This window comes from Microtus ochrogaster, chromosome 4 (assembly GCF_000317375.1).
Source record: "Microtus ochrogaster isolate Prairie Vole_2 chromosome 4, MicOch1.0, whole genome shotgun sequence".
In the NCBI taxonomy this organism is placed as follows: Eukaryota; Metazoa; Chordata; class Mammalia; order Rodentia; family Cricetidae; genus Microtus; species Microtus ochrogaster.
In genome coordinates, this window is record NC_022011.1 from 49,230,498 (window position 1) to 49,245,766 (window position 15,269).

Consider the following 15,269-nt stretch of genomic DNA (forward strand, 5'->3'; position numbering starts at 1 on the left):
AGAGGACTGGCCTTGGCAGCGGCCAGCGGAGGCCTCAGCCCAACTTCTGCAACTGGAGCAGAGGACGACCATGTTTCCAGCGGCAGTGAAGGGCTGCAGAGCCAGGCCACACGGGACCATGCCAAGTACCCGTAGGTATGGGACACACCCTATCAGCCAGCCAGGGATTCTTCCACAGGCCGGAGCAGAGCACCAAGTGCTGAGGGGCCCTTTCTGTCACCCCATCTTGTACCCAGAGGTTCCCTATTGACAGATCACCTGTTTGGGTCTTCTGGAGCCCACACAAGTCACATTTAAAAATTTTGCTTGGTATTATCGCCTATGGGCTACACAGGGTGGAAACAAACATGTCTAAGCCAGGGAAGGGGACCTGAACACACTGCTCTGTGGTTCCCAGTAGCCTGTGGAGATGGGCTGAGCTGTGTTCACAGGACCAAAAATGTCTTCTTGCTTCTTTTCCTAGACCCTATGAAGGGTGCAGGGCATAAAGGCATCATGCAGGAAGTATCTTAGAAAGAGAAGGATGATCACCATCCTCACCACCAACACCAACACCACAACCACCACCAAGACCACAATTACCAATATTACTATCACCACCTCCACTGCTAACACCACCAAGAACATCATCACCACTACTACCACCATTACCACCACCACCACCTAAGCCACCATTATCACCACCACCCATTACCACCACCATCACTTTCATTAACAGCACCAAGACCACCATCACTACTACCATCACAATCACCACTATCAGTACCACCAACACCTTCACCATTGCCACTACCATTACCACCAATACCTTCACCATAATCGTCATCACCATTACTACCATCACCAAGACCACCATCACCACCACCAATACCATCACCATCATTACCACCAACACCTTCACCACCACCACCACCATTACCACTAGCGCCTTCATTATCATCATTTTCATCACCAAGGCCATCATCACCAAGATGACCATCACCACTACCACTATTATTACCGCCATCATCATCACCACTATTATTACTACTAGCACCACCATTACCATCATCTAGATTACTGTCACCACTACCATAATCATCAAGATCATCACCATAATAACCACTACCACCACCATTATTACCATTACCACCAGCACCACCACACCACCACCACTCTTCCACTCATGACCATAACCATTCCCTACTGTCATCAACCCCTGGTGAAGGCTCACCATCATCTGAATGCCCCTCTTCAACATAAAAGCCTGCAGGAATGCACATGGCTTTGAGTCCTCCTCCTCCCATGCTTTCAGTGTGTCCCACTCTCTAGAAGTCTATGGACACAGGTGAATAACTCTGTGTCATAACTGTTAGTCTCCAGGAGGAAAAACAGCCCTTAGGCTTCCTGGGGACTGTTTGTACAATTGTGCCATGTGGATTCTTCCTGAGTGGTCCAGAAAGGCATGATGGAGCTCAGAGCTTGGCCATGGTCTCCTACTCCATCAGCATGGGAGGTGTTGAACCCGGTGATGTGGGTGAGGCTATGTGAAGAAGGCTACATATTTACTTGAGCCAGGACTATGAGTATGGCCAAACCCAGACTCCACAGGATACTCACATGAACCCAACAGCCTCCTAACTATCTGTAAACTGTGTGAGTGAGTGCGTGCGTGCGTGCGTGCGTGTGTGTGTGTGTGTGTGTGTGTGAAGGGGGTAATGTTGTCCTAGTTTGCTTCCTATTGCTGTGATAAAACATTCTGACCAAAAGCAATTTAAGGAGGAAAGGATTTGTTTTTTGTTTGTGTGTTTGCTTTTGGCTTACATGTCGCAATCACAGTCCATCTCCAAGGGAAGTCAGGCTAGGAACTCAAGGCAGGAACCCAGAGGCAGGAACTGAAGCAGAGCCCACAGAGGAATACTTCTTAACCGGCTTGCTCCTCATGGCTTGCTCAGCCTGCTTTCTTAATCAGTGCAGGGCCACCTGTATTGGGTAACACCCACAATGGGCTGGGCCATTTCGCACCAATCAGTATTCAAGAAAATGCCCCATAGGGTTGCCCACAGGTTAATCTGATAGAAGAACGTATTTTCATTCGAGGATCTCTCTTCCCAGCTGACCCTGGCTTGTGTCAAGTTGACAAAACAAACAAACACCCTAACCAGAACAAATGTAGAAGAGTTAATATCCACAATTAAGAGTAGAATAAAAGAACTTTGGAATTGCCACATGTCTATCAACCCAATTAGGAACACTTGGTGGATTACAGCCAATCAAATTGGCATAGTTTGTGGGCTTCCTATTGCTCAAAAACTCTGGCACTGAGGAGCTTCAAAGGTGTCTGTCCATTGGTGTTTCTGACACCATCTCCCAACACCCATGCAGTCCGCCATGGGAACTGAAGGACAAGACTTAGCTAAGCTCCCTCTGGAGCCCCCAAGTCAGAGCTCAGCCATTCTCACCATCCACAGCTTGATAGTAGTTTCTCCTTTGGTTTTATTAATTTTATTGAGTTCTACATTTTTCTCTGCTCCCCTCCCAACCTCTCTCCTCCCCTTCAACCCTCTCCCACGGTCCCCATGTTGCCAATTTACTCAGGAGATCTTGTCTTTTTCTACTTCCCATGTAGAATAAATCTATGTATGTCTCTGTTGGGGTCCTCATTGTTGTCTAGGTTCTCTGGGATTGTGCATTGTAGGCTGGTTTTCTTTGCTTTATGTATAAAAGCCACTTATGAGTGATCACATATGATATTTGTCTTTCTGGGTCTAGGTTACCTCACTCAATATGATGTTTTCTAGATCTATCCATTTGCCTGTAAATTTCAAGATGTCATTATTTTTTTCTGCTGTGTAGTACTCCATTGTGTAAATGTACCACATTTTCTTATCAATTCTTTGGTTGAGGGGCATTTAGATTGTTTCCAGGTTCTGGCTGTGACAAACACTGCTGTCACACTGAACCTCAGAAGAGAAAGTGGGAAGTACACTTGAACGCATTGGCACAGGAGACCACTTCCTAAATATAACCCCAGCAGCACAGACACTGAGAGAAACAATAAATGGGACCTCCTGAAACTGAAAAGCTTCTGTAAAGCAAAAGACACAGTCAACAAGACAAAATGGCAGCCTACAGAATGGGAAAAGATCTTCACTAACCCCACATTGGACAGAGGTCTGATGTCCAAAATATACAAAGAACTCAAGAAATTGGACAACAAAAGAATACATAATCCAATTTTAAAAATGGGGTACAGACCTAAACCAAGAACTCTCAACAGAGGAATCTAAAACGGCTGAAAGACACTAAAGGAAATGTTCAACATCCTTAGTCATCACAGAAATGCAAATCAAAACAACTCTGAGATTTCATCTTACATTTGTAAGAATGGCCAAGGTAAAAAACAGTGATGACAACTTATGCTGGAGAGGTTGTTGGAAAAAGGAAACATTTCTGCATTGCTGGTAGGAGTGCAATTTGGTACAGCCCCTTTGGATATCTGTATAGCGATTTCTCAGAAAATTAGGAAACAACTTTCCTCAAGACCCAGTAATACCACTTTTGGGTATATATCCAAAGGATGCTCAATTGTGCCACAAGGATATGTGCTCAACTATGTTCATAGCAGAATTGTTTGTCATAGCCAGAACCTGATAGCAGTTTCTAGGCTCTCACAAGTTCCTCAGCCATGTGCCCCTCCTGCTGCTCTGCTACCCTTACACATGTCCCTGTCTGCCCTGGTCCCCTCCCTCAGTGACTGTGTGCCTCGGTGAAATGAGGTCTAACTTCCTAGATCTCCTTAGCCACAATGCTCCCAGGGGACCAGATCAGAATGTCCGCTGCATGCCAGCCCAGCATGATGTCACTGGACAAGGCCTGACTTCCAGCATAAGGTCGACCCTGTCTCCTGGGAGATGGCCGCTGCTCACAGTTTCCATGAAATAAACCTGACACCCTCGAGGGTCAGGCAAGTCCTCTGATGGGTTGAATCTCTACTCTGCTGCTCAGGGCCTCAGTACTGTGCCTTACTGGGTCTCCAGAAGCAGAGACCTCCCGTCTGGTTGCCTGCCAGTCAACAATTTACTCGATGACTAACGCTGTGTGGCCATCGGCCAGCCATGCAAGGGCTGGTGACAGCTCCTGAGCCCAACAAAACTCTTCCTAAACCTGACAGCGGTGGATCTGGAAGCCACTCAGGCATGCCCAGTGCTTTGCACTGAGGTGTGCATGCTCTGGTGGACCAGCGGAGGCCTTTTCCAGGATGCTTTAGAGACATGAGCTAAACGGATGCCCCAAAACTATGTTGTAGCTCTGACCCTTCAACTCTGGAGTATGACCTGACCGAAAATGAGCCTTGTGTGGATGGAGTCCAGCTGAGGGTCTTCAGGTGAGACCACCAGGTTTGGGGAAAGCCCTAGGAGGAAGTGTGACCCACACACTTGACCGGGATGTACAGCTGAGAGCCTGGGTTTGAAGCTTCTTTTCTTGTAACTGAACCCAGGTCCTACCATTTTGCTCTAGAAGCTTCCATATTCCCGTGTATAGGTCGGGGCGTGGGGGCCTAGAGTAGCACAAGAGGGCTATGTGAACGTAGGTCTCAGTGCTGTCAGCGTGAAGTCTCATGCAGCATGGCCAACATGGCCACGGCCACAACTACACTGGGTAGCAATAGGGACTCAAGCCAGATCACAGGAACAGCTGGCCCAGACTGTCCCATCTGGACTGTAAACATCAAAATGGATGCGGCCTAGGGCACAGAGATGGTATCAGAGGGGCTTCTGGATAGCGACCTCACAGCTCTCTGCAACCAGAGTCAGAACCAGCCTTCCTTGGCGGCGCTCAGAGTGGGGAGAGCACCTCGTGCCTCACTGTGGCGCCTTTTGAGACGTGTGTGTCATCCAAATAGACAGAGATGACAGAGATGAAGCAATATAGATAGCTGGACAGGGGCAGCTGCTCCCTGAGCCTCTGTAGCTTGTCAGCCGTCACTGGCAAAATCCCACAGGCTGGGACCAGCTCTCTGTGGTGATTTCTCATGTCACTCCATTCCCCAGTGACACCAGTCCTTGTTCATTGGTTTGGCATCCCACTCAGCAATAGGCCTGAGCTGAGTGCCTGGGACCACTGAAGTTCACTGGGAAGGTCCTTGGTGGATGGGTGGGAGGCAGGAAAAGTGGGAGAGGCTTTAGACTCAGAGCTGAAGCTGGGCCCGGATCTGGGGCCACACTGGTAACATCTCCCCACTCACACAGAAGATGGATGACTCTCGGACCATTCTTGTTTGAGAAGGCCGGCCCCAGAGCTCCATGGGCTGGCTGACGAGGAAAGCACCTCCTCAGCACAGCCCGTTCCTGTCTCAGACAGATTCCAGGAAAAAACACGTCAGTGGAAAAGCCGGGCTCCTGGAAACAGGGAAGCCAGGATTAGGTAAACACTTGGCCTTCTTCAAACGCTGAGGTGTGGTCGGGAGGGGGTAACCGCCAGCAACTGGGGTGCACAGTGAAAGCTGAGTTTACAGTCTGTTTGGTTTGTTGCCCCTTGAAACATTCAACAGCTTAAAAGTGCATTTGGCTCCTGGCCCAGAGTCTGCAGCCAACCATTCCCCATACCCTGAAGTCTCAGTCTCCTCCATGGCCCTCCTTCAAGGCCTACTTCAGGCCTTTCCACCTCAGGGCCCTAGAATCAGCAGAGGGTACCCATCTCTGCCCTTCCCTCGCGAACACTGGTCAGGCCCAAACTGCAGACAGCAGAACAAGAGTCACCCCAAGTTCCAGGTTGAAATGGGAAATAGGATGATGGGAGTAGGAGGAGTCAAGAGTGATTGGCAGGTCATTAACAGTCATGCAAGACAGTCAATGCAATGAGCTTCCATCCTGGAAACACGTTTTTTCTGGTTCTTTCTAGAAGGTTCTGGGCTTCACAGATCTGACAGGACCAGGAATTCTGGTGACTTTGGCTAATGAAGGATCACAGAAGGCAGTGGCAGAGGTCGAGAGCGAGGCTACATGGCTGGAGAAGAGTCTCCCCTTCTGCCATGTTGCACCCATTTTACAGATGTGAATGCCGAGTTCCAAGTCCTCAACCAGGAAGACCACCTGAAGGCCACCCAGGAGGAACTGACATCTGCATTCTGTATACCTTCACTTCCTCTCTGAGTGGCTTATCACAACCTCCCTTGAACATCAGCAAAACCCCAAGATTCAGAGTTGCGGAGGACGTTTGATAAAGTAGCTCGACTCTTGGTGCCAGCTTCTCAAGCTCGCAGATAGGAACAGAGCCCTCAGCTCCCAGCACCTCGCTGCTGCTGACAGTCTGGCTACAAAGACGCTCTAGCTAAGAGCAGCTCACTTCCATCATACAGATAACACCTTCCCTGACAGCTGCACCCCGCTTCCAATCCCCAAAGCTTACTCCTGAATGAGAAGAGGATGTTTGTCCGCATGGGGGAGGTAGAGGCATCCCCCCCCACACACACACACATTTTCTGAATCATGGGCCTCGACCTGGCCAGCATCTCCTGCATCTCGAATTTCAGGCGCATTGCCAGGAAAGCGACAAAACTCAACAGCACATCCCTCAGGAAAAACCAGCATGGGCTTAGAGATGCCTGAGTGAGCAAGGGAGACAGGTGAAATCCTAGTAATCCCGCCGGACCCAGACAACGTGAGGCCCCAGTGACGAGAACATAGCCCATGTTTCACAGTGGGCTTCTGAGATAGCACGGCAAAGCTGGGGCCCCGGTGTCCCAGCAGCAATAACTAGGAGCAGGCTTACACCCATGTTGTGTCCATTCATGCTCTGCGGTCTCTCCGTTCACACAGAGGCAAGGGGATGGGCCAAGAGGCTCTGTACCCTCCTTGCCTCTGAGAGGAAGTCAACAGTGTTACTCACTAGATGACTCTGAAAAACCAGAGGTGAGACAGCCTCTATCTTTGCCTTCATGAAGAAAGCAGTTACTGCCACCATCAACAGGCCAGGAGGGCCATAGCTCGGACAATCAGAGGGTCTGAGTTCAGCATGGTTCCCCAAAGTCTCTGAGCAGGCCCTTCACACGGTCCTCAATGCATGGCCCAATTGGTGGCCTGATTGCACCCATTTTACAGATGTGAATGCCGAGTTCCAAGTCCTCAACCAGGAAGACCACCTGAAAGCCACCCAGGAGGAGCTGACATCTGCATTCTGTATTCCTTCACTTCCTCTCTGAGTGGCTTATCACCGCCTCCCTCGAACATCAGCGAAACCCCAAGATTCAGATCCAAGCTAGTGAGGCAAAGGGGTTGTGCCCGAGGGAGCCAGCAGCTGCCAGAGACTGCCTGCCAAAGCCACTACAGCTGGGCTCAACATGTATACACCACAGAGCTGAACAAGACACTGTTGCAGAAGCTTCTACCTAGGCCCTGGGAGTCTCCTCCATGACCGTCTCCTTCAGAATGTCTTCACGATGTGCAAACGTCTCTGTGGGGCCGTGATCACCCCAGCTTTTCTGAGGCCCGTTGGAAGCCATGTGGAGTTCAGCAAATCTGCCTGGCAGAGGTGCTGAGCGGGAGCCCTGCAAGCCTGTGCCAGCAGCAGCCTGGCCTCAGCCTCAGCGCCAGCACCCTCCCACTCCCAAATCCAGAGTGCTATGGAACAAACTGGCCTTCAACACGCATAAGAATCTTGTGGGAAGAAATGGCCGTGGGAGATTTCCAACAAGAACCTTCTAGAGAAGTCAGGCCGTGAAAATGAGCAAAAAGCAAGCACTATTATTTGAAACCTAGAAAGCAAAGAGTTAAATCACTTCTATTTCAAAAGGGATAAAAATCCCGCCTCAGTTGCGAGGAGACACAGAGAAGCTGAGGCGGGCCCCTCCCCCACCCCTGTCATTACACCCATAAGAAGCAAACAGGAGGAAAAGTCCCCATTGGCCACCCTCTGCCTTGCTGCCCTAGCTGGTCTTCATTAAGGAAGACAGGTCCAATTTCCCGCCGTGAGCACAGCTAACAGCCAGGAAACCCTGGGGCTGGGAAAACACAGCCCTCAGACCATTAACAACTTGTGGTCAACAAAAATCCCTGGCTTCTGGCAGCCTCTCTCTTTCAAATCAAATTCCACGGCAGGAGCAAACAGCTCGCCAGAAATGCCGGGCGGTGAGAGCATTACAGCCTGCTGTTCGTCGGTTGCAGGGTGACACCCACCCTGTGCACGGCAAGAAAAAGACAAAAGGCAAAACCGGACTCTGCCGCCTGTATCCAAATGGCTTTGCAAACTGGGACCTGTCTTCGTTAGCAACACAAATTGGTAACCGCGACAGAGAGCTTGCTGTGGACCACGCATGTGTATGCCTTCCGTGGATTGATTCCTGCACATCGCACAGGGGCACACATGCACATTCATATACATGCACACAAACATATGATTATTGTCCCCATTTTGCAGATGGGAAAATTGAGCCTCAGGTATGGCGAAAACCCAGCCAAGACCTCTGAGCTGGGTCTAGTTCCCTGAGCTTCGGTGGCACCTTCCCACACATTCTGGAGAACAGTACTGGCTGCTCCTTTACAGGATTTGTTTGGGGATCCTTTAACGATGGTGCAAGACTTAAGAAATAGCTCAGTCAACAAAATGCTCGCCACACAAACGTGAGGACCTGAGGTTGAAGCCCGAAAACTGAGCATTGGTGGTGCGTGCCTGCCACAATGGATCTGGGGAAGCAGAAGCAGTGGAACTCGTGGAGCTTCGTGACCAGCCAGTCCTGCTAACCCCGTGAGCTCCTGGCTCAGTGAAAGACTTTGTGTCAAATAAACAAGGTGGAAAGTGACAGAGAAAGACATTTGACATTGACTGTTGGCCTTCATGCACACATGCATGAACATGAACACATGTATATGCATAAGCCACACACACATAGACACACACACATGCACACATGTGCACACACACACTTTTTTCATAAGATGCAAAACTTTTTCCGGAAACTTGATGATAAAAGGCACGCTGGCACACCCTGCAGAATGGCGAGTGTTTGGCACAGTCTGACTCCACCAGTGCACAGAGGACTCAGACCTGATGTTTTGCTCAGCCCTGAGAAGCCCTTACATGCCTGCCTTCAAGAATTTGGTCACCAGAGACTGGACAGCAGGAGCCACCCTGGCCCCACTGGCTAAGAGTTCTCTCTCTGGCTCCTCAGGTGTTCCTCTTATTCACACTCTCCAGGGTAGCCCTGGAACTTGCCAGAATGTCAGTTTTTGCCCAGATCCTTCCATGGGGTCATCAGTGAAATCGGTACTTGACCCCTAGGCCAGCTGTCAGTCTCAGCTCCCCAGAAGAGGCCAGCAGCCACCTCTGTCTAGCTGAGGACACTCAGCCACCCTCCAGTTCATCCCGGATTCCTGGGCAAGTCTGGTCAGAAGCCTGCAGTGAGAACAGCTCCATGGTTTAGAGGACTTGGCACTGTCTGCACACCCCATGTGCCCATCCCACCTGGCAGAAGCCCCGGGCTACAGTGTCCTAGAAATCAGCCTTTGAAAGGCAGCTAAGTGTAGCAGACACAACCACGCCCTGCTCCCATCTTCTCCAGGAGGGCCACCCTGTTTCCCCAGCGGGCAGCTGGCTGTTCTAGAATCTCAACTCTTCGCTGCAGTCTGTCTTCACCCTGGCAGACTCCGGCCTAACCTCCGCAGTAAGTGAAACTCACACTCATTGGGCACTCCTTACCACGACTTCACCATGAGCCATTTTTCTCACAGAAATGTGACCCATGTGGCAGTCACATTGCAATTCCACGTCGGGCCACAAGCTATATACATACAGAGCGCTTAAGGTCAACTGGACATTGCATCCAGCTTCCTGGGCCCTGAGCGTCTGAGGGGACATGGCTCTAGAACTCATGCAGCTGTGAGGCCGTCGGCATGCCTCAGCCAGACACAGTGGCAAATTCACAGTGAGTAATGACATTCACGTGGTACTTGGGAATCTAGGAGGGCACTGCCCTATTCTTTCCTGTCCAACCCCTGGAGGGGGATATCTGAGAGCCAGGATAACCCTCAAAGACCATTTTCCAGGTGAGTATCAAACTTCTTCAGCCAGCCTGTACCACCAAACTTTCCACAAAGTCCAGATATGTCAAAGAAGGGGAACCAGATCAAGTGTTCTAGCCCAAGGGCTCTGGCTCCAGATGCACGTGGGAACCAGACCTCAGAGATGGCACCAGGTCCTGTCTCAGTTTACCTGGTTTCCGGCACCCTCCGGGACCACGAGACACCTGCACAGGCACTCAACCTTCTTCCTGAAGCAAAACAATTCCCAACGTCCTTCCATGTTCGACACGAGTCCAGAGGACTCTGCGGACTAGAGTGCAGGCCCCAGGCCCTGCTCTGCTGGGCTTCATCCTCCTGCCTCTCGGGTGTTTCCCAGGGAAGCAGGCTCTGGACCAGGCTGGAATACCACTGACTGAGCGTGCGCGCGCGCACACACACACACACACACACACACACACACACACTGAATCTGCTGCACCTCCTGACAGTCCCACTATGTGGCTTAGTTCTGCCCTGAAAGTCCACTCAAAAGTTGTCAGCAGGACCCTTGCCCATCACAAAGTGCCAGTCAGAGCAGGCTTGTGTGTCCCTGTATCTACCCCAGCCTGGCACCCAGGGGACAGGGACTGGTTGCTTGGAAAAGGGCAGTCATTACCACCCCTGCATGATTCCCACACGGCAGCCAGTCTGGCCTCTCCACTCACAGGCCACAGCATCCTGTGGGAAGCAATAGAGTTCAGCTGGTCCCTAACCGAGGAGATGGGTCTCCCACGGTAGTCATAGCATCCCTTATAGGGATGCCCACAAGTGTCCCAAGTGGCATGGGGGAATGCATGTCTCATGCCTACCTCAAATATTTCATCATCCAGAATCCGAGAGCCAAACATGATGATACCATTGACGTCTATTATGGGGTGGTCGCTGCGGTTGAGGAACTTCACAATCTTCTTCTTACAGTCAAGGATCAAGGTGACATTTTTCCTGTAGACACTGATAGCAATTCGATGCCACCTGCAAAGGAACAGGTACTCAGGAAGGGAAGGGGGTACATACTGCAGAAGGCCAAGGTGTAGCCTCATGGCAATATCCTGCCAGTGCATCCAGGGCCGTGCACTGCAGAGCCTCTGAGTGGCAAATCTGGACATAAGTCTGGGCAATATCACGTGAGAATTTCACTGTCATTTAGAGACTCTCTAAGAGTTCAGAAGGGATCACATCCACTGGTTTCAGAACTATTTTTTTGAAGGCTATAGCAGGCTTCTTTTCCCATCATGATTATAGAGTGTCGATAGACAACAAGAAATTAGTGCTTATAAACCAGAGAGCCCTTGTCCTAGCTCAGTTGTCTCTGTTAGGAACTCCCCCCCAGCTTTGACTGCGACTGGGAAGGTTCTTTTGAGTTTCTAAAAGTTCTGCTTTGTGAAGTCTTGACATGGGTCCTGGTTACTTACAGTGAAGCAGGCTAGACTCAGGGCGGAGCACTTGTAATGCAGGCGCTTCTTGGGGACAGATGTAAAATACAAGAAACCTTCTCTCTAGTCCACCCAGACCCTCTGATATGGGAGTGTCATATATCAATCTGTTGATTTTATTGGTTAAGGAATAAAGAAACTGCCTAGGCCCCTTGATAGGCCAATCCTTAGGTGGGTGGAATAAACAGAACAGAAGGCTGGGAGAAAGAAGGTGAGTCCGTGAGTGGCCATGACTGTCCCATTCCAGACAGACGCAGGTTAAGATCTTTCCTGGTAAGCCAGCTCGTGGGCTACAAAGATTAATAAAAATGGGTTAGATTAATATGTAAGAGCTAGCGAGTAAGAGGCTGGAACTAATGGGGCCAGGCAGTGTTTAAAAGAATACAGTTTCCGTGTAATTATTTTGGGTATAAAGCTAGCTGTGCAGGCGGCCGGATGCTGGGGACGCAGCTCTGCCGCTCTTAATTCAACAGACTTCTCATCCCTAAGATGCAAACCCTGGGAGCTCCTGGGGTTCCCATGGAAGGTATGAGCTTGAGGGCTCAGGGGTGGGTGCAGCCATAGGAAGGAGTCATGGGGGGGGGGGCTGCAGTCATAGCAACATTATCATGAGAGCTCCAGTCTGTATGCAGGTATGACCCCCATGGCAACTGTGTGTGTGTGTGGGGGGGTGATAGGTAGACACAGAATCTTGCCAGAAAACTCAGGAGTCATGGCCTGAAGTCCCTAGGCTTACATTTTGGGTGATCACCAACATCTAGGGTACTCCCTGCAGAATACTGGGGATAGGTCTTTGTTCTCCTTCATTCACACAGAGAATGTGTCAGATCTAGAAAGGGTAGGTCCCTTTGGGAACAGGCAGGCACAGCCACATAATCTCCTCTGTCCCTTTTGATCTAGGGCGAGCCTAGGATGCACTCTGCATTCTACAGGAAAACAGGGCTAGGGAACAACAAAGGTCCCCTGGGGTTTTAAAAAGAGAAGAAACTGAGCCCTGGGGAACCCAGGCCTTGGGACTGCAGGTCCAGGGGTCCATCCTCCTCGTACCCTGCCGGTGGGCATCATGTGCCATACCTGACTAGCTGCTGCCCCATGCTGCCTAGCCAGCAGCTCCCACTCCCTCCCTCGACAGGATACTTACTTGCCGTCTGACAAGTTGATGCCAGGGAAGAGTGGATACTCCTCGGGCCCGGGCTTCCCGGTGTGGTCCTCATAGAGGAAGACGGGAGAGCGGCCCAGCTCCAGCCCCACCTGCTGGATGCCCTGCTCATTGTAAACGGAGACCAGGAAGGCCTGGCTGCCTTTCTTGGCTTTCACGGTTGTCAGGATGGAGAAGTCCTCCGGAAAATCAGACTCTGGAACAGGGGACAGGGTGAGAAGGAAACAGGAGAACCTCAACCCTGGCCAACCGTGGCGAGCAGCAAATAAGCCAGCTTAGAGAGCCGGCAAACCCAGCCGCGTGTGGTACCACTCAGCAGCTCACTTGCCTGAAGTCAAGCTTCCACAGCATACTCTACCACCGGGGGCCAAGCTGCCAATTCAAGGCATACTTAAAAATGCAAGCTTCTCCAGCCAACCCCAATGGCCCTTCCAGCGAGGAGCCCACAACTCACTCTCTGGACTCCATCCTACACCTCCACACATTGGTTAAGAGTCCTACTCAGGGCCCACTGGACTGAGAGCTGCCCTCGATAGAGGCAGCTTCTGAAGCATCTTTGTGTCTCCCATTGCATGGAATCCTGGGCATAGTGTGTCAATCACAGGGGATGCGAGGAGAGGAAGAGAAGAAGGTGGGAGACTATGGGCTTGGGGCAATCCTAGACTCACACTTTCTGAGATTTCCTTGTCAACACGCAAATCAAAGAAAAGGTAAAAATAAAAATACTCTAAATTTAATTTTTAAAGAAAAACAAATATCTATTAATGTTTAACAGGAGGGCCTGCCCCCTTCAACACAGTAAGCCTCTGTGCTGGCACTAAGGGTACCTGAATCCACTCCTGATGCCACCCTTGACTGAAGCTAGGTGAGACCTCAGCTGCCACCTCCCCTTATGTAGGCATGGACTATCCTCTGTGTTAGAAGTTGTGCCGCCAACAGCCTGGATCCGATGGGGTGTGAGCAATACAGCTAACCAATGGGAGGGAAAGTAATCTAGAAACAATGTTTCCTTCCCCAACCCATATACCTTATAGATGCCTCAGAGGGCAACACCCAGCAAGGTGTCAGCAGAAACAGATTGATGGAAACAGGTGCACTATCCTTTCTGTAAAGGACCGGAGTCTGAGGAATGGGCTGGGATAGGGCAGGAGTGTCTGGCTATCCCCACTCTTCCTTTAGAGTTGGAACAAGGTCAACTATTTGACCCACAAGTCTACTAGACACCGCTGTAGCCAGGTTAGGGTGTGCCGGTCCCATGCAAAGCTATCCAAGGGCGCCCTCTGCTGACAGAACTGCATGCTGCAGGTACTATCCTGGGGGGAAAGTAAGATGTCCTAGGACCTGGAGTACTGGGGGCCCTTGACTGCTGTTCCTTCCCACTTCCAATGGAGACACGGGCAGGGAGAGCTTGTGAAGACAGCGAGAGCTCTTGGCAGTGAAACTATTCAGGCCCCAGGAGTGACACAGGACATGGTGGGGTAGGGAGGCAGTGGAAGAACACTCCCAGGGGTCACGACGTCTCTCACTAAGGGGCCCTCAGACTCTGACATGGAACATGCAACGCTGGCATACCCAGTGCTCAAGTCAGGTACCTCTGTAAAGAGGCTGGGTGTGCAGGGACCCGTTGGTGTGCTACGCAGCACGACCAGCTCTGCTGGGGTCAGGATGGCAAAGTCAGGCTGCTCCGATAGCCGATAATGATGGTTGTGAGGTTACTTAGAAAAGACAGACTCCACTGAGGGCCCACTTAGCCTTGCTTCAACTTCCAGCCAGTAAGTTGCTTGGAATGCAACAAGTGAGCCCTCAGCACTGCCTTGCTGAGCTGGGCATCACACTGCAGCCTCCGCTATTCAGGGATGTGAGGGAAGACAGAGGTCTCAGCCTGAGCCGGTGCTGGACAGTGAGGACTGGCATGCTTGCCCGGTGGAAGGCCCTCCAGCTGAGGAACAGTTAGCCATGCTGCTGGTGGGCACTTGTAGGAAGTGGGCACCAGAGTGGTCTCTATAGCAGCCTGGAGGCCAATGTCTGCATCCCGCCTCTGTGCCCCACCCTGACTCTGTCACCTTGCAGTCACCGACTGGAAGAATAAGAAGAGTGGGACGTGAGAGAGTCCTCCTTCTCCGTCGTGATCTACAGCTGAGGACAGCCGGCCCGTCTCTCTCAGCTCATTGAAATGCTCTTTCTCAATGTTTAAAATCGCTATGGTAACAAATTTTCTCAGCTCAGACAAAACTTGAAAAAGATAAATTATGTTGAACATTAATCTCTCTCCTGGCAAAATAACAATGGATTTATAGTCACTTTAAGACGGTCCCTTCTCAGCTGTGACAGGAGCCGGACGCTGACGCCGTACTCCAAGCTTCCGGGCAGTCTGGGAGAAGTGCACCTGCTGTCTGGTGCTTCCTAATTCATCTGGCTCAGAAAAGCCACCACTGAGAGTTGAGCAGGGCGGAGGACCAGTCGCCGTCCGCATGGTACACCCTCTCTCCTTCCACTGACACCCAGAGTCTCCTGTCCACGTCGGGGAATACAGCGGGAGGCTCGCATGTGCAGCTGTCACAGAAGGGCCTCAGCCTAAGTCAACCGCTATGGGCAGGCTGATGGATCACTCACCTTGGTGAGGTAATCAATAGTTATGGC

The 15,269-nt window shown here is 51.0% G+C and overlaps 1 protein-coding gene across 2 annotated transcripts in view; it reads right to left on the reverse strand.

Annotated features, from left to right (window-relative positions):
• The window catches only part of Col5a1 (collagen type V alpha 1 chain), a 153,901-nt gene that overhangs the window by 99,820 nt on the left and 38,812 nt on the right, over positions 1–15,269 (reverse strand). For both annotated transcript variants that reach the window (XM_013345993.2, XM_005346207.3), the window contains exons 3-4: positions 12,612–12,825; positions 10,847–11,009 (exon numbers count right to left, since the gene is read on the reverse strand). In XM_013345993.2, coding sequence (XP_013201447.1) covers positions 10,847–11,009; positions 12,612–12,825 — 377 coding nt within the window. The remainder of the gene's footprint in view (positions 1–10,846; positions 11,010–12,611; positions 12,826–15,269) is intronic.